Here is a 23,628-nt window from a genome sequence, read left to right on the forward strand (position 1 = left end):
CCTGAGTGTGTCTCCCAAGATCCAGCAGACTTGCTGTTGCACTGGCTTCCCTGCCAGTTCCTTTCTCGGAGCACACTTCCCACCACTCTGGCCTGGAGTCCCCTCCGCTCCTGACTCTTCGCCCCAGGCTGGAAGCTCCCCTCCCTCTGACTTGGAGGTCCCCTCGTCTGCTCCGCCGCAGGCTCCGCCGCTCTGAAACGCCTGGCAGTTCGGCGCGCCAGGTCTCCGAGAGACCCTGGAGGGCCGGTTCCCACTCGCCCCGCCCCGGCCCGCCCCCTGGAGACCCGCCCTCTTCCCATTGAGAAACTCCCGCGGCTCGACACGGATGAATGGGGGCACCCAGGGCGGCGTCCCCGCCAGCGGGTGGACACTCCAGCCCCCTTACGGTCTGGGAGCTGGAACACCTGTGTCGAAGGCGGGGTACCGGCTGGGTTGGACACCTGCATCCTGCCGGGGTTGGGGGATGGCTGGGGTTGAGGAGGAGGGAGTGGAGGGAGTGGAAGAAACTTGCTCAACCCGGGTCCTGGAGGGACCGCGCTGAGTGGAAACGCAGCTATAAATGGGAACCCTTGGGGACTCGCTAGTTTCCGCGCCCTGGGGAGGCGGGGCCCGGGGCTCCTCTGGGCCTGTGGGTGAAGAAGAGGGCACTATGCTTGCCTGGGGGACTGCTGGGACCCCCGAGAAGAGAGGGTTCAGTTCTCCCCACCTCAAAAGGCCTTTAACGCCTGCCTTTTTACCGCTGCAAAGCACAGCTCGTCCTAAGATCCAGGAATCCAGGCACACACACACACCCCCTCCCCTCCTTTCCCAGGACCCTGCAGTTCTGGACCACCCCCTCGTCCCACTCAGCAGTGGTTGCCGGGCGACGGCTGGGAGGCGGCGATGCCCGGGCTGAGTCAGGCAGAGAGGCTGGGAACCGCGCAGCTTGTCCTGACGGCTGCATGTCGCCCAGCTGGGGCGTTCCCACGCTGCCGGCCGGCGGTGCGCTGCGCAGCTGGCGGGGCAGGTGGGTGGAACCTGAAGCCGACAGAGTGGGGACTGGGGGCCTGGGACCCTGGGTATGACATTCTTAAACCTGTAGGGCTTGGGGATCTACACTCCGTTGTTCTGAGCTCAGATTTTTGTGTCCCTAAATAGCAGGGGCATGGACGCCCCCCCAGGATGCTAAGACTAGGGGTTCAGACCTCTGATGACTGAGAAGTTAATGGCTTGAACCCCGAGTTTCTGAGGCGTTGGGGACTCAACTAGTTCCCCTGCCTGAAGCAGAGTGCAGTTGGGAAAGGATGACCCGAGGTCAGAAAATCTGGTCTTAAGTCTTAGAGTCAGTGGATTTAACCACCAATCTCTCTCCCACCCCCTCGCAAGCCCAGGAGGATTTGAAAATCAGCCGACAGAGAACATCTGCCCTAAGTCCTGTGTGTGTGTGTGTGTGTGTGTGTATAGGGTTAGGGGGGAAGGACTGGAGGCCTGAACCCCCAGGTCCTTGGGAAGGAGGGACCTGGACTCTGGAGTCTGAGTGGCTTCTGTTTTGGGGATTCAGCCCTTGGATTTTGAAATAGGCTGGGCTTGTGGCCAGGACTCCTGAGTCTTGGAGTGGAAGTCAGGTAGAAGTCAGGCAGTTTTTCCAGGCACCTGACATCACTTCCCCTTCCTGGCTCTCTGGGGGCCACAGGCATGGAAAGATAGAGAGTTTGAGGTCCCAGGAGCATCTAGAGAAGGAAAACATCCAAGGTGGAGGGTGGAAGATTCGTGCTAATTAAAGGTCCCAGCAACGGACAGCGCTATGCCCGGGCCCTGAGGGATACCATCTGGTGACAGCCCTATGACAGAACCTCCAGCTGTGCACCCAGCCCATTCCCCAGGAGGCATGAGGCCAGTTGGGAGAGGGAACGTGGGAGGAGGGCAAGGAGTTAATAATGGGAGGGAAGAAGACAGACTAGACTAGAGTCAAGGATGGAGCTGTGGGGGCTCAGCCCAGATGCCTCGTCTTGTGTAGGGAGAAGGACCAGATGGGGGTCGTGGAGGAGAGAGAGAGAGAAAGCGAGCAGTTCCAATTTCTGCAGGAGATCAGCAGGCAGAAGAAGCTTATCCCGTGTGGGTGTATAGGCGCACACTGGGGTGGGGAGGGCAGGCCAACCAGCATATGGTTATAAAATTCAAAAATGTGACAGTCAGGAAGACTCAAAAATGGAGAAACAAAAGAAAGAGGCGTAGTCCAAGGCTGACTGAGAACAAATATTTATTGAGCTCCTGATGTGTGTGAGAGGCAGAGCATCGGGTGGGAGAGAGGTAGAGATGAGAACAGAAAGAGAAAAACAACGGGACTTCCCCGGTGGTCCAGGGACTAAGACTCTTCGCTCCCAATGCAGGGGGCCTGGGTTTGATTCCTGGTCAGAGAACTAGAGCTTATATGCCACAACTAAAGGCCCTGCACGCCACAGCTAAGACCCAGTACAGCCAAATAAATTAATATTGAAGAGAAAAACGGAGACGTGTCCAGGCTCAGACAGTGACAGAGTTAAAGGCTGACTGAGAGGGGAGCACACGGAGAGAGAGGCGGAGAAAGACACAGAGTCAGAGAGGGACAGCCTCCCAGCGGTGCAGGAAAGAGAATACATCGAGATGGACTGAGGGGGGGAGAGACAGAGACATCCAGAAGGAAGGAAGAGATAGAAAGAGACCGAGGGGAGCTATGTGAACTCGAACTCACAAGTCCCGTGCCAAAGCATTCGCACATTGGGCTCACTGCTGGTGGCCTCGGACCCTACCTTTCATTCCCACCCACTCTGATTGGCCAGCACATTCACACCTGAGACATTTACACACACACACACTGCACAAATTTTCACAGATCACAGTTCACTATCAGCTTCCCCAGGCATGTTCAGTTACATGCATTTCACACATGTGTGTTCACAGATATATGCACTCCCCCAGTCTCTTACACACACTCCTCAGCAGAGATTCATGATCTCATTGAGAGGGAGATGTCTACTCAAGGAAGGAAGAGGGGCTTCCCTAGTGTCTCAGTGGTAAAGAATCCACCTGCCGAGGCAGGAGACACAGGTTTGATCCCTGATCCAGGAATATTCCACATCCTTCGGAGCAACTAAGCCCCTGCACCACAACTACTGAGCCTGTGCTCGAGAGCCCGGGAGAGGCAACTACCGAGCCCACATGCCACAACTACCGAAGCTCGAATGCCCTCGTGCCTGTGCTCCGCAACAAGGGAAACCACCATAACGAGAAGCCTCTGCACCATAACTAGACAGGAGCCCCCACCGTCTGCAACTGGAGTAAAACTGTCCAGTAACGAAGACCCAGCACAGCCAAAAGATACACAAAATTACTTTTTAAAGTTTTTTAATTAAAAAAAAAAAAAAGAAGGAAGGAAGGGACTTGAAGGTCAGGTACCAGGGTAGGAAAAGTGGGGGAGACTTACCCCCAGGCCGGGCTCAGCTGTCTGTTCCCCATGCTGTGTTGGGACCTCCTGGGTCTGACCTGCTCCCATTTACCCCTGGCCAAGATAGGCCCCCGGGGTCATGGGGGCTGGGGAGGGACCGAGGAATGTGCCTGGCATGTGCTGACAGGGGATTTCTTGCTCCAGCTGTGCTGGGAGGAGCCCTCCGGCAGAGGCCTGAAGCTGGAGACTCAAGAGTGCGCCTGCGGGAGGTGAGGATGAGCAGTGTGAGGACGAGACGGACTGAGAACGCCCGGTTCTGCCACTGACTGCATCATCGCTCTCCTGGGCTCACAGGGCCTGCCGGGTTCAGTGGTGGGTCCTCCCTGAGGGGCTGTGAGTGGAGACCAGGGGTGGGAGTGGCATGAGAGGAAAAAGAGCAACCAACAGAGACTGACTTTGGGGAAGGAGCCAGAGACTGAGGGAGAAAGAGCCTTAGAGCAGGCAGGAGCGTGAGACAGAATACAGGAGGGAGAGCGGAAGCAGACCCAGCGCAGGAAGAGAGGAAGGAGACAAACAGGAAAAGAGAAACAAAGAGAGAAGTAAAGGACAGACATAAAGAGGGACCCAGAGAAAGGCAGGCAGACGCAGGAGGCGGGCGTGGACACCGCGGACACCAAAGACAGGACCTGGGATGGCCCTGCGGACCCGCATCAAGGCTGCGCTACTGCTCCTGGGGCTTCTGACGACAGGTGAGTGGGATCCTGGGCTGTGACCAGAGCCAAGTGGCCCTCATTCCCGTGGCCCCTTCTCCAGACAGACTCTCTGCCCTCTCCTACTGACACTTCTGTGTCCCCAGGCCTGACCCAGGTGCCGATCCCGGCCTCAGCCCCCCGAGGCTTCTGGGCTCTGCCCGAAAACTTGACGGCGGTGGAGGGGGCTGTTGCTGAACTGCAGTGTGGGGTCCGTGCCCCGGGCAGCGCGGTGCAATGGGCCAAAGATGGGCTGCTCCTCGGCCCCGATCCGAGGATCCCCAGTTTCCCGCGGTATCGCCTGGAGGGAGACCCTGCTAAAGGTAAGGGACCAGACCCTGAGATCCTGAGCCACCAGCCAAGGCTGACCTCAGCCCTGACCTTGGGTCCTACCTGCAGGTGAATTCCACCTGCATATTGAAGCGTGTGACCTCAGCGACGATGCAGAGTATGAGTGCCAGGTCGGTCGCTCAGAGACAGGCCCTGAGCTCGTGTCTCCCAGAGTGATCCTCTCCATCCTGGGTATGAATGAGAGGCCCCCAGGACCCATGAGTCTGGACTTCCGCCCTCGCCATCTCCAGAGTGGGGGAGTCCAAGCCCCCATCCCCAGCCCCTTCCTCAGACTCAAAGCCCAAATCCTCATATCCGTCTGGTTGGTTCCAGCTCACCCCAGACCCTTTCTCACCAGTGCCCCCCAAGGTGCTTCAGATGACCCCCGAGGCAGGAAGCACAGTCACATGGGTAGCTGGGCAGGAGTACACGGCCAGCTGTGTGTCTGGGGATGCCAAGCCAGCACCTGACATCACCTTTCTCTTGAGTGAGTGTGGGTGAACCAGTGGGGGCAGCGTGAAGCCCCTGGAGTGGGGAGGGGGTGTAACCTTGCCCAGGGCCCTCCTGATATGGGATGCAGGAGCAGACGTGGGGAGATGCTGAGGCTGGTGTGGGACCTGGTGAGTGGGAGGGGACATCCAGGGAAAGGCCCTGAGAATTTTGCGTAATTGCTGGACCAGGACTCAGGAAAGAGGCTGAGGCTCCAGACAGAGATATGTGTGTCTTTTGGGGGTAGACACGAGAAGCTGCTGGTGGGTGATATAACCTGGCAAGGAGGGGAGGGGACAGGAGAGGCCCAGGAGTCCTGGGCCTCCAGGATTCCAGGAAGCCAGAATGTGCAGAGGGAACGAAGCTGGTGTTTCTCCTCCAGAACCAGGAGGGAGGGGGCTGTATGTCCATCCTGAAGGCTTTCAGGCCAGGTCTCCAGGATCTCCCTGGGGGAAACCTCCCACTCCTCTAGCCTTCTTGTTAACCCCAAGGTGGACAAGCAATTTCCAGTATCTCTGCTAATGTGAATGAGGGGTCCCAGCAGAAACTCTTCACCACGGAGGCCACAGCCAGGTATGGAAACTGGGATGCCCCCCCCGCTCAGCCTGATCCCCCAAGTTTCTCCATGAAAACCCCATATCCCAGGGATTCATGCATGGAAACTTGGGTCAGGTAGGTACATCTGGGACCCAATTCCCCACCTGGATGCTCTAAAACTTCTTCGTGGGAACCCTAGTTCCAGAGTATCAAGTACAGTGGTTTTGGCCAGGTATGGGCCTCTGGGACCTCCATTCTCGCTGCTGACCCTCAGCTCTCTTCCACGGAGCTCTAAATCCCAAAGGAAATCACCACAGAGACTTAAACTAGGTGTGGGGACCTGGGATCCCCACCTCTCTACCTTGACTCCCCAAATTTCAGATGATAACTGACTTAAGAACCCCAATTACCCTCCCTAGGGTGACACCCCAGAGCTCGGATAATGGGCAGTTACTGGTCTGTGAGGGATCCAGCCCAGCTTTGGATACCCCTATCAAGGCTTCAGTCACCATGAATGTTCTGTGTAAGTGGAGAACAGTCGGCTGTTGGGGAACAGGAAATGGGGGGCTCGGGGAGCACAGGGATTATGGAAGGCTCAGGCTCTCAAGTGGGGAACATGGGGGTTCAGAGGCAGGTTGTGGGGCTTGGAAAGAATGGATGGACTCCCCAGGCCCACTGGTGACAGTTGTTCCTCAGTCCCCCCAGGGCCCCCCGTCATCGAATGGCCAGGCCTGGATGAGGGGCAGGTGCGGGCAGGGCAGAGCTTGGAGCTGTTGTGCACGGCCCGAGGGGGGAATCCGCTAGCCACACTGCAGTGGCTGAAGGTGAGGGCAGAGGCGGCATGGAGGTGGGGGGAAGGGTGGGGGCCAGGCACTGGCCCTGAGCTGGCCCAGGCCTGTCTGTGTCTCCAGAATGGCCAGCCCGTGTCCACAGCGTGGGGCACAGAACATGCTCAGGCGGTGGCCCGCAGCCTCTTAGCGATGATTGTGAGGCCAGAAGACCATGGGGCGAGGCTCAGCTGCGAGGCCTACAACAGCGTATCTCCAGGGATCCAGGAACACGGGGTCACGCTGCAGGTCACCTGTGAGTCCTGGTGCCAGCTGCCCATCTGTTGTCAGTCTGTGCCCCAGGGAACCATCTGTTTGTGCCCCCAAACCATGCCAGTCGGATGCCAAAGACCTCATCATCTGTCCCCAGTCTCCTGTCTGTCTGGGCTGATCTGTGAGTCGTCCAGCCCAGCTTAGTGTCTCTCCTCTGTTCATCCCTGTAGTTCCCCCCAGCGCCATTACTATCTTGGGATCTGCGTCCCAGTCTGAGAACAAGAATGTGACACTCTCCTGCATCACCAAGTCCAGTCGCCCGCGGGTCCTCCTGCGATGGTGGCTGGGCTGGCGGCAGCTGCAGCCCAGCGAGGAGACGGTTATGGACGTGAGGCGGGGGTCAGGTTCCTGGGTCAGAGGGCGGAGGCAGCTGAGGGCACATCTCCTGGATCCGGGAGAGGAGGGGTCTGGCATCTGGGATGCCTTGATCCCTGGGGAGCCCGGACTGGGGTCCAGGGCCCCCTGGGTCTAACAGATGAGTCAGTGGAGATGATTCATGGGTCCCTGTTGTGACCTGGGCTGGTATCATGAATGGGGGTGCCCTGGTCCCCCAAATCTGAAACCCGATCCCTCCCAGGGCCTGCATGGTGGCCACATCTCCATGTCTAACCTGACATTCCTGGCGCGACGGGAGGACAACGGTCTGACCCTCACGTGTGAGGCCTTTAGCGAGGCTTTCACCAAAGAGACCTTCAAGAAGTCGCTCACCCTAAATGTGAAATGTGAGCTTCCACCCTTGCCCGGGGGTACCCCAAGCCTTCGAGACCTTCAACCTCAGGCCCCAGCCCAGAGAGAAAAGTCACTCTACCTGGCTTTCCCCGCAGATCCTGCCCAGAAGCTGTGGATTGAGGGCCCTCCAGAGGGGCAGCGCCTCCGGGCTGGGAACCGGGTGAGGCTGGTGTGTTTGGCCATTGGAGGCAACCCAGACCCTTCCCTCACCTGGTACAAGGTTGGTGCCCAGCAAGAAGGGTTGTGGGCTGGCCAAGAACATGGGGGAAAGATGAAGCTCCTTCTCTCCTCCAGAGTCTAGGGCAACCTGAGTTTCTTGAAAAATACTGGAGATTTTGAGTTTCAGCAGGGAACTGAAAAGACAAACGCTGTGAGAATAAAATGCAATCTTAGGAAAACTGAGGATATTCTGGGAAAACAGTGAAAATTCTAGAATTAAAGAATTCTGGATCAGGAATGGGAATTCTAGAGAAAAGGCAATAAATTTCATTACAACTAAAGGAAATTCTGGTGAAAACTTGGAATTCAGGTAAAATGGCTAGAATTTTAGGGAAAGATTAAGAATTCCAGAAACAGACAATGGTGGATAAAGGCTAGAAATTAGCGGGGGAAAGACTAGTAATTCTATAGAACATCTGAAAAATTACGAATATTAAGTTGAATTCTTGGGATTGGGAGTAAGAAAATGAAATTTCATTAAAATTTAAGAATTCTGACAGAATTATTGGAGAATCTTGGGAAACTAGGAATCTAGTGGAAATTCTGGGGGAAAGACTAGGAATTCTAGGAATGAAATTCAATTTCATTTTGTTATTGTTCAGTTGCTCAGTTGTGTCCGACTCTTTGCAACTCCATGGACAGCAGCATACCAGGCTTCCCTGTCCTTCATTATCTCCCAGAGTTTGCGAAAACTCATGTCCATTGAGTCAGTGATGCCATCCAACCACCTCATCCTTTATCACCCTTCTCCTCCTGCCCTCAGTCTTTCCCATTATCAGGGTCTTTTCCAATGTGCTGGCTCTTTGCATCAGGTGGCCAAAGTATTGGAGTTTCAGCTTCAGCATCAGTCCTTCCACTGAACATTCAAGGTTGATTTCCTTTAGGACTGACTGGTTTGATCTCTGTCCAAGGGACTCTCGTTTAACTGGATGGGGAAATGCCAAGAATTGGGGCAACACAAAGGATTCTAGTAAAGGACTAGGATAATAAGAGGCCATTAGTGGATTCAGAAATCTGTGACCAGGGAATGGAATTAAGGGAAAGAGCAAAGGAAATCTTTCAGGAAGGTTGGGATTTTAAGAAAAAGAGTTAAGGAGAGGCAAAAATGAAGGAATTCTGGGAAAGGTTTGGGAATTCCAAGGGAGTTTCCCGGTGTAGGAGGTTTAGTAAATATAGCTGGAATGAATTTCGAGGAGTGGGGCTGAGGGTCGGCCAAGGGCACCGACAGTTGCAGGCCCCAGAGAGCAGAGGAGCGGGGCGGGAGTGGGGGGTGAAGCGTGGGACTGGAGGCGGGTTCAGACTGCAAAATCTCGGGGCTCCAGGGACCCAGTAGACGGGAGAGATGCCGGGTGGGGTCTGCTCAATTCTAGTCCCCATTCCTCTGCCTTAGCCGATGCTCCAAGAAGGGGGCGCCTTTTCCTCATCACACAACGGCTTTACCTGGGCTGGCGGCAACCCACCTAATGGGGATGTCTCGTGGGGCGGGGATGGCAGGGCTCCCCGAGGTCCCCCAGTCAGTCTCGGCCCTTAGGACTCGCGCACTGTGACCGAACCGCGGCCGCCCCAGGAACCACGGCGGGTGCAGCTGGGAAGTGTGGAGAAGTCGGGGAGCATCTTCTCCCGAGAGTTGGTGCTGATCACGGGTCCGTCGGACAACCAGGCCAAGTTCACGTGCAAAGCTGGCCAGCTCAGCGCGTCCACGCAGCTCGTGGTGCAGTGTGAGGGGCCGCACTGCGGGGCTGGGAGGGAGGACTTGGCTGCGGCGGGGAACTGAGAGGGAGCCTTGGCTGGTGGGGTTGGCGGGGTGGAGGCAGCTGGTGGAGGGGTGGATGCCGAAGAGCCCAGGACGCGCTCGCGCCTGGGCGGGGCCTGGGTCACTGCGCGGCGGAAGCCGGCCGGTCTCGTCTTTACCTCTGAGCCTCGCTCCTCCCACCGGTTCCCGAAGTCCCCCCGACTAATGTGACGATCCTGGCCAACGCGTCGACGCTACGCCCCGGGGATGCCTTAAACTTGACGTGCTTCAGCGTTAGCAGCAACCCTCCAGTCAACTTGTCGTGGGACAAGGAGGGGGAGAGGTGGGAGTGCGACAACCCCCGTCCCTCCCGGTTCTGATCTCATTCCTTTACAGTCAGAAACCTGCCCCCTCCCGACTTGCCGTCCTGCGCGGTACGCGGCACCCAGTACCCTGACTCTAGCTCTGGTCCCGCTTCCCGCCCGGTCCTCAGGCTGGAAGGTATGGCCGCCCAGCCCCGCCGGGCTCCATTCAAAGGTTCCGCCGCCGCTAGGAGCGTCCTTCTGAGACTCTCATCCCGTGACCACGGCCACCGCGTGACCTGTAGCGCCCACAGCACCGAGCTGCGGGAAACCGTGAGCGCCTTCTACCGCCTCAACGTGCTGTGTATGTGCGCAGGCCTGGCATCCCTCTTGATTCCTATCTGACCCTATACTACAATACTTGGGTTACAATATATAATACAGTATAGTACAATACCTGGATACCGTCTTTGACTTCCATTCTTAACTTCAGAAGCTTTCCTGCTCTTTATCCTGACACTCGACCCTGTACTGATTCCTATCCTGCCGATCCCCCATCTTCCTTTTTTGTCCTGTATCCTAACCCCTGACCTTGACCGGTATCCCTAACCCTAGTTTCCATCCTTCAGTCTGACTCTGGTCTCTCTGAACCTAATCCGCCCCCCCCCCCCATCTCAGCTCTGAAAATCTCGGCGAGACCTCGACTTTAACCCTTTATACCTGAACCTGATCTCAAATCCATCCCCGGGCCGAACCTTAACAATCTTGACTCCCCGCGGGGCCTCCTCGTCCACAGACCCTCCAGAGTTCCTGGGGGAGCAGGTGCTTGTGGTGACCGCGGTGGAGCAGGGCGAGGCACTGCTGCCCGTCTCCGTGTCTGCAAACCCCGCCCCGGAGGCCTTCAACTGGACCTTCCGCGGCTACCGACTCAGCCCAGGTGCATGGAGGGGGCGTGCAGAGGGGAGCAGGACTCCAGGACTCCCGGACGGGGTTGAGTGCGGATTTCGCAAGCTCCTCACCTTTACTTCCCCCAGTTGGCGGCCCTCGGCATCGTATCCTGTCTGGTGGAGCGCTGCAGCTATGGAATGTGACCCGCGCTGACGATGGCCTCTACCAGTTGCACTGTCAGAACTCGGAGGGCACGGCGGAAGCTCTCGTGAGACTGGATGTACAATGTGAGACCCCTCATCACCGTAGGAAACTAAGAAGCTCTGGGAGCCCCTCCCATCACGGAAGCCCCGCCCACCCAGGGAATCTTGCCCGCTGTGGAGTTTCCTCATTGTGGAAGCTCCGCCCACCCGAGGGATATACCCATCCTGGAAACCTCCGCATTCTGGGAGACCCTACCGTGACGGAGCCACGCCCACTTTGGGAAACGTGCCCATTAGAGAGACCCTTTGTAAAATCTCTGCCCACCTACTCCGGTCAGGAAGCCAAGCCCACTCCACACAATTCTGGAAGTCCATCGAACCTACTCTTGTCACTACAGTGGCATAGTAGATGGTGGGGACAACCTCACTAACACTGATAACTTTATTCTAAAGGCAGACTTGATCACACTCATAACTTTCCTGGGCACCTCTAAGACACCCCTCCCACCTGGGGCCCTCTTCCACCATGGCCTGTCTGGGCCCAAATGCCTTCCCCAAGCTCCTGCCTTCCCTAGATGCTCCCATCATCCGAGCTCTCCAAGACCCCACTGAGGTGAATGTTGGGGATTCTGTGGACATAATCTGCACTGTGGATGCCAATCCCATCCTTCCTGGGATGTTCAACTGGGAGAGGCTGGTGAGGATCTAACCTTTGGTAAATAGAGGCGTGGACTGGGAGATGTGATTTCTTGACTGTAAGCTCCTCGGGAGGAGGGGTCGCATCTTTATGACCCTATATGACTTTGTAGTTGTCAGGATATGCTCAAAGAACTAACTGTTGAATGGTAAATGGATAGGTGGATAAACGATTAGATAACCACGTGGGTGGAGGGTACATGGGTGGATATATGGATGGTAGGTGGATGAGTTAGTAGATAGATGAATGAGTGGGTGGAAGCACAGATAGACAAATGAGCAAGTGAATGAGTGGATTAATAGATTAATAAATTAGGCAATTAGACGAGTGAATGAGAGAAATGAGTAGGTTGATTAGAGAGTAGATGGATGGGTAGATACACCATCAGTGGAAAAGATGTCTATGGAAGGAAAATGGATAAATGGATGGATGGACGGGTGGGTTCACAGGCCAATGGAGAGATGGATAAATAGGCAGCTAGATATTGATGAACAGATGCGTGGATGTGTTGATGTGCATGTGTTTGAGTGAATAGATGGAGTGGATAAGTAGAGAGACAGAAGGGTGAATGGATGGGTAGAAGGAAGCAAATGGTTAGATGAATGAATGGGTGAATGGATGAAGAATGGAAGGGAAGATTGACGGATGTATGGATAAATGAATGAATTGACGGACAGGTGGATGGTTAAATACATTGATGGGTGGGTGGATAGAAGGTTCCAAGCAAGAATGGTTGAGTAAATGGATGGATGAGTAGTTGACTGGATTGGTGGCTGAACAGATGGATCCATGCATGAATGGTTGGAAAAATAAATGAATGATTGGGTGGAATGACAGGGAAATTTTTTTCTTTGCTAGGAAGGGTGATTGTGGCTGGGAGATAGAGGCTACAGATGGTGGGCTAATGGAGCTGGGGCTGGACCTGGGGACAATCTCCCGGGTCTTGGACCTCTAGGGAGAAGAAGGGGAGGACCAGAGTCTGGATGACATGGAGAAGATGTCAAAGGGATCCACAGGGCGTCTTCGTATTCACCATGCCAAGCTGACCCAGGCTGGTGCTTACCAATGCATTGTGGACAATGGGGTGGCACCTCCAGCCCGAGGGCTGGTCCGTCTTGTTGTCAGATGTGAGTAATAACCAAAGCCCTAACTTCAAGGCCTGCCACTAAATCCACATATCATGTCCTTCCCTACACCTCATGTTGACTTCCAACCCCTCTAGTTGCCCCCCACGTGGAGCATCCCACTCCCCTCACGAAAGTGGCTGCAGCTGGGGACAGCACTAGTTCTGCCACCCTTCACTGTCGTGCCCGAGGCGTCCCCAACATCGTCTTCACTTGGACCAAAAACGGGGTCCCTCTGGATCTCCAGGATCCAAGGTGAGCCCAGGCCCAACCAGGTAGCACTCCAGCCCTAACTTTGATCCCCCAGCCCCAGTCACCCTCCCTGAGTCCCTGCTGCATCTCCTCTCCAGGTACACAGAGCACACATACCACCAGGGTGGCGTCCACAGCAGCCTTCTGACCATTGTCAACGTGTCTGCAGCCCAGGACTATGCCCTCTTCACATGCACAGCCACCAACCCCCTCGGCTCGGACCACACCAACATTCAGCTCGTCAGCATCAGTATGGTGGGAGAGGGCTGGGAGGCTGCTGGGAGGGTAATCCCCTAAGTCAATCCCCCGGTCTCTGGTTGGTCCCAGAATGACAGTGTTCCTGAAACCTGAGGAGTGTTTATGAATGAGGATGGAGTTTTTGCCTGCTCCAAATGTCCCAATGGAGACTGGATTTTTAGGGAAACTGACAACAAAGGAAAAAATGGAAGGGGTTTCTTATTGCCCCAAGCCTGGTGGCTCAGTGGTAAAGAACCCACCTGCCAGTGCAGGAGACACATGTTTGATCCCTGGTTTGGGAAGATCCCCTGGAGAAGGAAATGACAACCCACTCCAGTTTTCTTGCCTGAAGAACCCCATGGACAGAAGAGCCTGGCATGCTACAGTCCACAGGGTCACAAAGAGTCAGACATGACTGAGTGGCTGAATGCAATGCAACTGAAAAGTCGATTTCCAGGAGTCGCTGGATCTAGGTTCAGCTGTCATCAAGAACCCTCTATCTCTCTGGACTACTTTTCTCTGTGTTGGCTATCTTGTAAGGCTTCCTAACAGTGGTGTGAAAGTATGAGAATTAAGATCCACTGGCTCCCCTTGACTCCCAGCCCATTCCTGAACCAATCAGGTGGTGAAAGGAAGACAACCTGATTGCTGTTCGTGTTGGCCAGACCCAGTCATGTGTCCATCCTACAAGGAGTGGAGTCACTTTCATCAGATGCTCATGGCCTGAGAATGTGGGCGAGTGACTCTCCAATGGGTAGTCAGTGTTCTGTAACCAGAAGAAATGAGGGGAATGGATATGAGACAGACACAAAAGTCCACAACAAGAAACATGTGTCATACAGTCAATCCTCATCATTGGCAGAGTCTGTATTTGCAGTTTTGCCTACTTGTTAGAATTTATCCATAACTCCCAAATCAATACTCATTCTGCTTTCTCAGATATTCAGGGAACTGTCAAGAGGGGATGAAAAATTTGAGTCATCCAGTGAGTACATTCTCAGCAGAGGTGGAACAAGGCGACACTCTGCCTTCTTACAGCTCTCACTTTTTGCACCTTTGTGCTTTTTGTTAATTGTTTTGCTGTATAAAATGGCCCTCAAGCACAGCACTAAAGTGCTGTCTGGTGTTCTAAGCTCAGGAAGGCTGAGATGTGCCATTTGGAGAAAATGCTTGTGTTTGGTAAGCTTCATACTGGTGTTGAGTTCCAGCAATTCATTCAATGTTAATGAATCAACAGGTATATTAAATAAGATATCTTTAAGCAGAAACATGCATAATACAATATCATGATTAATTGGTTGACGAAAATGTTGTGACTGGAGGCTTGTGGAAGTCTAAGCCTGCATTTCCCTTGGAAGCAATGGCTTGGTATTTGCTAATTGAATGTTCCCAGTGACCTTAGAGAACATAACCACCATGAATAATGAGACTCAACTGTATATTCGAAATCATTCTTAGCAAGAATCTGGAAGGAATCTTCCAGAATCCTTCTGAATCCTCTATGTCCCCCATCTCTTACCTCAAAGGCCGCCCTGATCCGCCATCGGGACTGAAAGCCGTGAGCATGACCCCATATTCAGTGGGGCTGGAGTGGAAACCTGGCTTTGATGGGGGCTTGCCACAGAGGTTCCAAATCAGGTAGGTCTCTTTCATGAAAGGAAAGGGTTGTAGCCAATAGGGCTGCGGCACCTTTCTGATTGACTGCCCTCCCTTTTATGCAGGTATGAGGCTCTGGGGACTCCAGGGTTCCTCTACATGGATGTCCTACCACCCCAGGCCACCACCTTCACTCTGACCGGGCTGCAGCCTTCTACACGATACAGGGTCTGGTTGCTGGCCAGCAATGCCCTGGGTGACAGTGGACTAGCTGACAAAGGGTCCCAGATCTCAATCACCACCCCAGGTGGGAAGGGACGTTCTTGCACTGTTTGCAGAATTACTCAGAGGACTTATAGGGTGGAGTTGATACTATTAATCCCTTTTTGCTGATGGAGAAACTGAGGTCCTGAGAGGTTAATCAACTTGTCAAAGCTCACACAGGTAGAAGGAGCTACAGATGAAATTTAAACTCAGGCAGATGAACTCCAGAGACTAGTTTTTGCCACTAGACTATACTGTCTGAATGTGATTAGTGACACAACTGAAATTTGAAGAGAATTTGAATTGAATGAAAATGAAAACAAATGAAAATTGTGAGATGCAGCTAAAGCAGTGCTTAGCAAGAAATTTATAGCATTAAGTTCTCATATTAGATTTTTTTAAGTCTTCAAATTGACTAAGTTTCCATCCTAAAAAGACTAGAAAAAGAAGAGCAAATTAAACCCAAAGTAGACAAAAGGAAGGAAATAATAAAGAACAGAAATTAATGAACTAGAAAATTGAAAAACAATGAATGAAATCAAAAGCTGATTCTTTGAAAAGATCAATGTTTATAGAGCTAATCAAGACAAAAAAGAGAGAAGGCACCACTCTTAACCAATATAAGGAATGGAAAAGGGAACATTACTACAGATCCTACAGGTATCAAGGGGAAATTAGGAAGTATTACAAACAAGTTTATGTCAATAAATTCAGCAACTTTGATGACACAGATTAATTCCTTGAATATGAATGAGAACCTCTGGACTCTGGTAGACTACTATGGTGCAGTGGCCAATCACACAGAGCCTGGTTCCAACAAACCTGGGTTCAAGTCCCAACTCTGCAACTTCCTAGGTGTGAGACCTTAGGCAAGTTACTGAAGACTCAGTATAACCTTTGAGCCTCAGTCTGTAAAGATAAAGTGTCTCCAGTCTCTGTACCTCAGTTTCTGAAAGTAACATCTATCTTAGACAATTGTAAGAAATAGATAAAGTAATATATCTAAAGCTCTTAGAACAGGGCCCTGTACAAAGCTAGTGCTATGTAGATGCTAATTCAAAGAAATGCCCCCACTCACTTTTTGTTTGCTTTGTCCCATGAAAGTTCCCTTTTTCTATCTTTTCCTTTCTGATCAGTTCAGTTCAGTTGCTCAGTCGTGTCTGACACTTTGCGACCCCATGGACAGCAGCATGCCAGGCTTCCCCGTCCGTTACCAACTCCCAGAGCTTGCTCAAACTCATGTCCATCGAGTCGGGGATGCCATCCAACCATCTCAACCTCTATTGTCCCCTTCTCCTCCTGCTTTTTTCCCCCTTTTCCTTTCTGATAGGGCAGACTTTTTTTCTCATGGAAGTAAGAACTCTTTCCCATCCCTGCAATGTTGCCTTCTCTTTCCCTGTTCCAATTTTCCCTTTAAGCACTAAAACATAAAGTAGTACTATATTCACCTCCCTTGCTCTAAAACTTATATTAAGGCATCCAGAGAACCCTGCATTTAAAAAAATTAATCCCCCAAATTGACAATTCAGGTTAAAGGAGCCTTCCGCACTGTAAAGCGCTCATCAACAATATATTATTATTATTTTATTATTAGCATTAGCTTTAGAATGGATATTAATAGTATCATCATTATCATCAGCAATTTCCAGTTCTCTTTGAAATATTCCTAAAGTCAGAAATTAGTTCCTATAAGTCTCAAAACTGGGTTGAAAAGCTTAATAGGAGACGTAGAAATATTTAAGGTTTATTTCAGTTTGTTGATGTTAATTTTCATTCTCTGTCTCCACCTCCCAGGTCTAGACCAACCTTCTCGAGAACCCGACTACCAGCTACCCACAGAGCAGCCTGCAGGTAAGTCCTCAATCCCTGAATAGCCCTTTCCCTCTTGAAAACAACTTTCTGGTCTCTAACCCCACCTCCTCTGCCTTATGACTATAGCCTCTTAAGACTTAAGTCAGCCCCATAGGCCCTTACTCATATCCTTAGCTCTTCCTCTTACTTGAGTGTGATAAACTTTCTTTTTTCCTAATTTACCTGGATGTGATAAAATTTCTCTCTTCCTTGTGCAGAGCCTGGGTCAGTTGGCTTTTGCTGCACAACAAACTATCCCCAATATGGGCACTTATAGCAACAAACATGATTTCTCATGATTCTATGAGTGGCTGAACAGTTCTGCTCTGGGCTATGGTCGGCTGGCATCTAAACTGGAACCTGTTGATCTAGGCTAGCCTCTCCTCACTCGTCTGGCAATCTGACTCGTAGCTGGGACATTGGAGATCACTGGGTCACATGTGTCTCCTTGGCTTTTTCACATGGAGGTGGTCACTGGAGTCCTAAAAGCAACAAGAGAACACAAGTTCCAATTTATAGGCACTTTTCTAGCTTCAGATTATTTTTTTATTTTGATTTTTAAATATTAATTATTAAAAAAATCTGGGGCCAGGCCATGAGGCATGTGGGGTCTTAGTTCCTCAGGAATTGAACCCACACCCTCTGCATTTCAAGTGTGGAGTCTTAACCACTGGACCATGAGGGATTTCCCTTTGAGCTTCTCATTGTGTCTTATTGGCTGAAGCAAGTGGCATGGCTCAACTCAGAGTGAGTGTAGGGGGAAGTCTTAAGACTATGTATGTTAGTTGCTCAGTTATGTCCAACTTTTTATGACCCCCATGGACAGTACGTAGTCAGGCTCCTTTGTTAATGGGATTCTCCAGGCAAGAATATTGGAGTAGGTAACCATTCCCTTCTCCAGGGGATCTTCCTGACCCAGGGATTAACCCAGGTCTCTTGTATTGCAGGCAGATTCTTTATCATCTGACCCACCAGGAAAGCCCTCAGACTATGCATATAGTGAGACAATCATGACCGTTTTGCAAATAATCAAGCCTCTTTAGAGTCTGAGAAGGTTGTAAATGACAGAAATTCAGTTGTTGCTGACAATAAAAAAGAATGGCTTGGCTCATGAAATTGAAACTCCAATTGTGGCTGGATTCAGGTACTCAAAATGTTCACCAAGGATAAGTTTCTCACTCTTTCTACTTTGCCTTCAATTCTGATGACTTCTTTCTCAGAATTTTCTCTTAAGAAGGCAAAGAAGTCCTCCCGCACCTTCCACTTTAGTTTCACTTCTTAGCAACTAGCCAAAGCATGTCCTAGGTGTTCTGACAAAAATCTACCTTGGGTCAAATGCCAGTCTCTGAACTGCTCACTGTGAGAATGGGGATGGGAACTCTTAACGGCCAAGTCAGGCCATGTGTCCTCCATGGAGTCCTGTGGAGCCAACCAGATTGAGAGCAGAGAGTAATGACTGGCAAAGGAAAATGAGTCCTGTTAGCAGGAGGTGGGGAAATGGGTGCTGAGCAGATGGCTGCTGAGAGGGACTTAGTCTTGTCCTCAGGGATATAGCAGAGGATTCTGATGTTATCTGAGATGGAAGTTTGTGCAAAGAGGAAGTCATTTGAGATGAAGTTTGAAAGAAGAATAGAAGCTTGCTTGAGATGAAAGGACATTTAAAGACAGACACTCTACTATTTAAAGACTTAGATGTGTGGGTTTGCCTCAATGATTCTGGAAACAGCCAGTGGTTAGTTTTGTGTGGTTGGAGGGTCAATAGTTGGTGGGCAAGAGGGAAGATGTGGGAAGAAGCCAGATTATAGAATTTCTTGAATGCCCCAGCTGAGGACCTGAAGTTCCTACTTGAGTCCATACATGGGGCTTGGACAAAGGTAGGATGCACTGCTAATGGCTTGATCTGAGAAAGGAGCCACCTGCTCTGGGGTGGCAAAAGGAGTGAACATGGGGTCTTCATGGTAGTCCAGTGGTTAAGACTGTGCTTCCAATACAAGGGATATGGTTTCAATCCCTGGTCAGGGAACTATGATCCCACATTCCCTGTGGTTCAGCCAAGAAAATTTTAAAAAAAGAAGTGGACATAGAAACCCTTGCCCATCTGCTTCCCTGACCTAGGAGGAGGGATTTGCTTGGTCAGGGACAGGCTTTTTCAGAGAACCTCAATTGAAGTCTGTAACCAATTGTTTGGGCTCATTAAGGTGTAACTTCCACCCCACAGGACCCTCGGAGATGCCCTTGCTGCCTGTGCTGCTTGCTGTTGGAGGTCTTTTGCTGCTTTCTAACGCCTCCTGTGTCGGGGGATTCCTATGGCAGCGGAGACTGAAGCGTCTTGCTGAGGGTGAGAAGAGACCCTTTTCCTGCTGGGACAAAGGTCCTAGGGTGATGGGAACTCTGGGTTTGCTGCATACAAAAGGTCTCCCAGGGCCACGTGGGCTCAAGGGGTGTATCTCTGACCCCTTTCCCCCTGCTTCCCTCAGGCATTTCAGAGAAGACAGAAACAGGGTAAGTGGGGATATTTGTCTGTAAGGAAGACTCTGGGGAGGAGGTCTGAGGGTGACAGCTGTCAGAGGGTCAATGCCCAACTGTCTCCCCATGCCTCCATCCTGGAAGGTCGGAGGAAGACCGAGTCAGGAATGAATATGAGGAGAGCCAGTGGACTGGAGATCGGGACACTCGAAGCTCCACGGTAAGTGGGGGTGGTCCTGATACCCTACTGACAAGGAATTGACTGTGACTGAAATCCCGCCATTAGCTTTAGGTTAATCATTGTCCTTTCCAGGAATGAGGGAGTCAGAGGATGGAAAACACTTAACTTGTTTTTATTGCGGGGGGGGGGGTTGTGGACAGGTTAGCACAACAGATGTAGAGCCATATTACCACTCCATGAGGGACTTCAGCCCCCAGCTGCCCCCCATGATGGAGGAGGTGTCGTATCCCCGAGGTGAGTGGTGTGCACAGTGGAACATCCCCTCCCCGCCTTTGATACTCCTGACATCTGGACCTAGCTGTCTGATCATCACTCCCACCCCCCGCTCCAATTCCAGGTCTCAGGGCTATTGAGGAGGAGAATATGGCCTTTCCTGGGCACCTGTATGATGAGGTGGAAAGAGTGTACGCTCCATCTCGGGCCTGGGGACCCCTCTACGATGAAGTACAGATGGTGAGGAGATTTATATCCACAGAAGTATTTCCTAGTTAGTGCCAGAGATCCCCCTCCTACTGCCTGTATTAGCTCAGGTAAGCTAGCTGCTGTAGCAAAGAGGCCTGGCCATCATCCAGTGGCCTAAACAAGACAGTCTATTTCCTTCTCACGTAGCAGTCAGCGGGGAGCAGCTGTGCTGCACGTGGTTATTCTGCAACCCATGTTCTTTCCATTGTGTTCCTCTGCTATCCTATAGTGAGTTGAACAAGTTTACATGGATGGGCCAGTTCACTGGGGGTTTCAGCTTGTGGGAAAGGCAAAAAGAGAGCATGATAGAGGCATGACCCTGACTTATGGTCCAGGCCCAGTAATGTACATATTGCTCTTATTCCACTGGTGAGAATATGGACACGGTCACACCTTAACTGCAAAGGAGGCTGAGAAATGCAGTCTACTTGGAAGCTCTGTGCCCTACTAAGATTCTGTTACTGTGGAAGAAGGAAGGTGTGTATTTGGTTGGATAACTGGCCATCTCCACTAAACTGGTTACTGCAGAGAGGTAGAGAGAAATACTTTTTTGACCCACTCAATGGAAAAGTCAAGGGACAGAATTGTCTTCAGGCCCACCCAGAATTTCCTCTCTAAAGACAATCCTTAGCAAATCCAGGTTTCTATCCTATTAGATTATAAACCTTCAGAGAAAGAGAATGCCTTTTATCCAATCGCTCCAAAGCCCCAACTCGGACACTTAGTGGTTTAGCTTGGTTCACATAGTTGTTGCTGAATGTTGCTGGTTCACTGAGGCAGGAGATAGAATATATACTAACTGGACAAATCTGGGGCAATGTCCACGCATGGCATCTGGGATTAGAGGCCAGCCCCACTCAATCCACTGAACTGAGAGTGGGAGAGAGATGCAGAACCCAGAGGGAAGTGAAGATGGTGGCTGGGCAGGCACAAACCACAAACAGGCACCTTGACCACCAACTAAGCCCCACCTACTGGCTCATAGAAACAGATGGGGCAGAACCCCACACTTTTTGTGTGGCCTTGACTAATGCTTTGGCACCTGTGGGCCAAAGACTTCCCTCTGTAACTTTGTTCCCAATGGGGCACCGTCCTCCCCACCACTGTGCAAATAACGCGATGCTGTCCATGGTGCTGAACACACATGCCCTCTAAAAACACAAATAGAGCCCGCACACTTTTTCTGTAAAGGGCTAGATAGTAAATATTTAGGGCTTTGCAGGATATAGTGTCTTCCTAAAAACTACTCAACTCTGCCATAAAAATAGCCATAGAGAATACATAAATAATTATGACTAACTTCCAATAAAACTTTTATTTTCGGAGACTGAAATTTGAATTTCACATAGTTCTCACATGTCACAAGTATCACTCTTTTTTAACAAATATTTCTCAGCAATTAAAAAATGTAAAAAATATTCTTGGGCAATACAAAAACATGCAACGAGCCATATTTGGCCCCTTGCTCTAAAGTTTGCTGATCAAAACCAACCATTTTCTCCCAAATCTAAGGCAAAGCACATCCTCAGTAAGGACCACCCTATGTGGTCTTTTATCTTTTCTATTTTGATGAGGTAGTGTTTTGGACATTCATAAGACCAACAGAATCAAGATTCACATGCCACAATTCCCATAACTGATGTTGTTGTTGTTCTGTCGCTAAGTTGTTTCTGACTCTTTGAGACCCCATGGACTGCAGCATGCCAGGCTTCCCTGTCCTTCACCATCTTCTGGAGTTTGCTCAAACTCATGTCTATTGAGCTGATGATGCCATTCAACCATCTCATCCTATGTCTCTGTCTTCTCCCCTTGCTTTCAATATTTCCCAGCATCAGGGTCTTTTCCAATGAGTTGGCTCTTCACATCAGGTGGCCAACGTATTGGAGCTTCCGCCCCAGCATCAGTTCTTCCGGTGAATATTTAGTGTTGATTTCCTTTAGGATGATATCGTGGGCTAATTAAGAGTTTCACATACTTGCTTCAGCAGCACATATACTAAAACTGGAATAATACAGAGAAGATTAGCATGGCCTCTGTGTGAGGATGACATGCAAATTTGTGATGTGTTCCATATTCAAAAAGAAAAGTTTCACATGTATGTCATTTAAATTGCTTTTTGACATGAAATCATGAGTTATCTTGGATTTGCTTTAAAAGAATTCCAGTTTGTGGGGGCAAGGGATGAGAAGATAGAGATAAAGATAAATCAAGATTGACCAAAGGTTGATACTGTTGAAATGAGGTGATGGGTTCATGGGGGTTTATTATAATCACTATCCTCTTTGTATATGTTGGAATTGCCTTTATAATTAGAATCTAAAACATTTTTCTTTCCTGTGAAGTAGAGAAGGAAGGTGTAGCCCCCAGAGCTGCAGACATGACTCACCCATAGCATCTCTCTATGGTTCTAACTCCATCTTTGCTTGTCAGGACTCCTGTGATTTCCGCTGGCCTGAGGACAGATATGAGGATGCAAGAGGAATTTATGATCAGGTGGCAGGAGATCTGGACCCTATGGAACCTGATGCTATACCCTTTGAGCTGAGGGGACATCTGGTGTGAGAACCTCTTCAACACCCTTTTCCTACACATGTAAGACACAATATGCCCATTGTCCTCTTTATTCCAGGCTAGGCTGAGCTTGTTAAGTGAGCTCCATTGGACACAAAGGGACTGGACTTTTTCAGGAGCAGAAGCGGAGGCGTGTGTGTAAGTGACAGATGGGTCAAGCTGGTCCAAGTATCAACAAGGCTCCTCCTAGACTTGGTTTTAGAGTTCTCTGTAGGGACACAGGGAACTGTAAAAGACATCTCAATAATGAAAAGTGTCTTTATGCTTTTTAAAGTAAAAATTTTAGAAGTGGGAAAAGACATACTAAAAACTCAGTTCATTTGGAGTTCAACTAAATCTGAAATAGCTAATAAGTGGAATTTACGAGCCATTATTATATCCTACTTGTTTTACGCTTTTCCACAGTTATCTACAACACAATGTATAAACTATGACACACATGTATACATAAATAGACCCTACAGAAAATAAACAGACTTTATTGAAAAATCTGTTCTCAAAAGAATTCATACTGTATGGTTTTGCTCATCAGTCAGTCAGTCAGTCAGTTCAGTTGCTCAGTTGTGTCCGATTCTTTGTGACCCCATGAATCGCAACACGCCAGGCCTCCCTGTCCATCACCAACTCCCGGAGTTCACTCAAACTCATGTCCATTAAGTCGGTGATGCCATCTACCATATCATTCTCTGTTGTCCCCTTCTCCTCCTACCCCCAATCCTTCCCAACATCAGAGTTTTTTCCAGTGAGTCAACTCGTCACATGAGGTGGCCAAAGTATTGGAGTTTCAGCTTTAGCATCAATCATTCCAATGAACACCCAGGATTGATCTCCTCCAGAATGGACTGGTTGGATCTCCTTGCAGTCCAAGGGACTGTCAAGAGTCTTCTCCAGCACCACAGTTCAAAAGCATCAGTTCTTCAGCGATCAGCCCTCTTCACAGTCCAACTCTCACATCCATACATGACCACGGGAAAAACCATAGCCTTGACTAGACGGACCTTTGTTGGCAAAGTAATGTCTCTGCTTTTTAATATACTATCTAGGTTGGTCATAACTTTCCTTCCAAGGAGTAAACGTCTTTTAATTTCCTGGCTGCAATCAGCATCTGCAGTGATTTTGGAGCCTAAAAAAATAAAGTCTGACACTGTTTCCACTGCCATCTATTTCCCATGAAGTGATGGGACCA

The 23,628-nt window shown here is 50.6% G+C and overlaps 1 protein-coding gene and 1 non-coding gene across 3 annotated transcripts; both read left to right on the forward strand.

Annotated features, from left to right (window-relative positions):
• The first annotated feature begins 4,091 nt into the window (after window positions 1–4,091).
• NPHS1 (NPHS1 adhesion molecule, nephrin) lies at window positions 4,092–22,599 on the forward strand. Of its 2 annotated transcripts, none has more exons than XM_055410763.2 (29): window positions 4,092–4,152; window positions 4,260–4,475; window positions 4,552–4,674; window positions 4,841–4,969; window positions 5,463–5,544; window positions 5,928–6,031; window positions 6,205–6,332; window positions 6,420–6,591; window positions 6,779–6,936; window positions 7,186–7,330; window positions 7,433–7,557; window positions 9,088–9,274; window positions 9,502–9,631; window positions 9,782–9,954; window positions 10,387–10,527; window positions 10,625–10,765; window positions 11,257–11,378; window positions 12,334–12,505; window positions 12,601–12,757; window positions 12,853–13,004; window positions 14,518–14,629; window positions 14,713–14,894; window positions 16,646–16,702; window positions 18,921–19,040; window positions 19,180–19,204; window positions 19,313–19,388; window positions 19,550–19,643; window positions 19,747–19,862; window positions 22,302–22,599. In XM_055410763.2, the coding sequence occupies exons 1-29, from the start codon at window positions 4,095–4,097 to the stop codon at window positions 22,431–22,433; spliced, it is 3,729 nt and encodes a 1,242-aa protein (XP_055266738.2). In that variant the 5' UTR covers window positions 4,092–4,094; the 3' UTR covers window positions 22,434–22,599. The 2 variants fall into 2 exon arrangements, with proteins under 2 accessions (XP_055266738.2, XP_088686844.1); XM_088830718.1 differs by having other exon boundaries at window positions 4,095–4,152; window positions 19,550–19,647; window positions 19,754–19,862.
• On the forward strand, window positions 21,847–21,949 carry LOC129547400 (U6 spliceosomal RNA). The gene has a single exon (XR_008684074.1). It is a non-coding gene; the product is annotated as a U6 spliceosomal RNA (small nuclear RNA).
• Window positions 22,600–23,628: the final 1,029 nt, after the last annotated feature.

The sequence above is a fragment of the Moschus berezovskii genome, chromosome 22 (genome assembly GCF_049115385.1).
Source record: "Moschus berezovskii isolate FMDL1 chromosome 22, NW_MosBer_1.0, whole genome shotgun sequence".
NCBI classification, from domain to species: Eukaryota; Metazoa; Chordata; class Mammalia; order Artiodactyla; family Moschidae; genus Moschus; species Moschus berezovskii.

Coding starts and splice junctions, on each gene's coding strand:
- NPHS1 (XM_055410763.2), top strand. CDS start 4,095: ATGGCCCTGCGGACCCGCATCAAGGCTGCGCTACTGCTCCTGGGGCTT. Junction 19,041..19,179: donor ACTGAAGCGTCTTGCTGAGG/GTGAGAAGAGAC, acceptor TGCTTCCCTCAG/GCATTTCAGAGAAGACAGAA. Junction 19,205..19,312: donor TCAGAGAAGACAGAAACAGG/GTAAGTGGGGAT, acceptor CCATCCTGGAAG/GTCGGAGGAAGACCGAGTCA.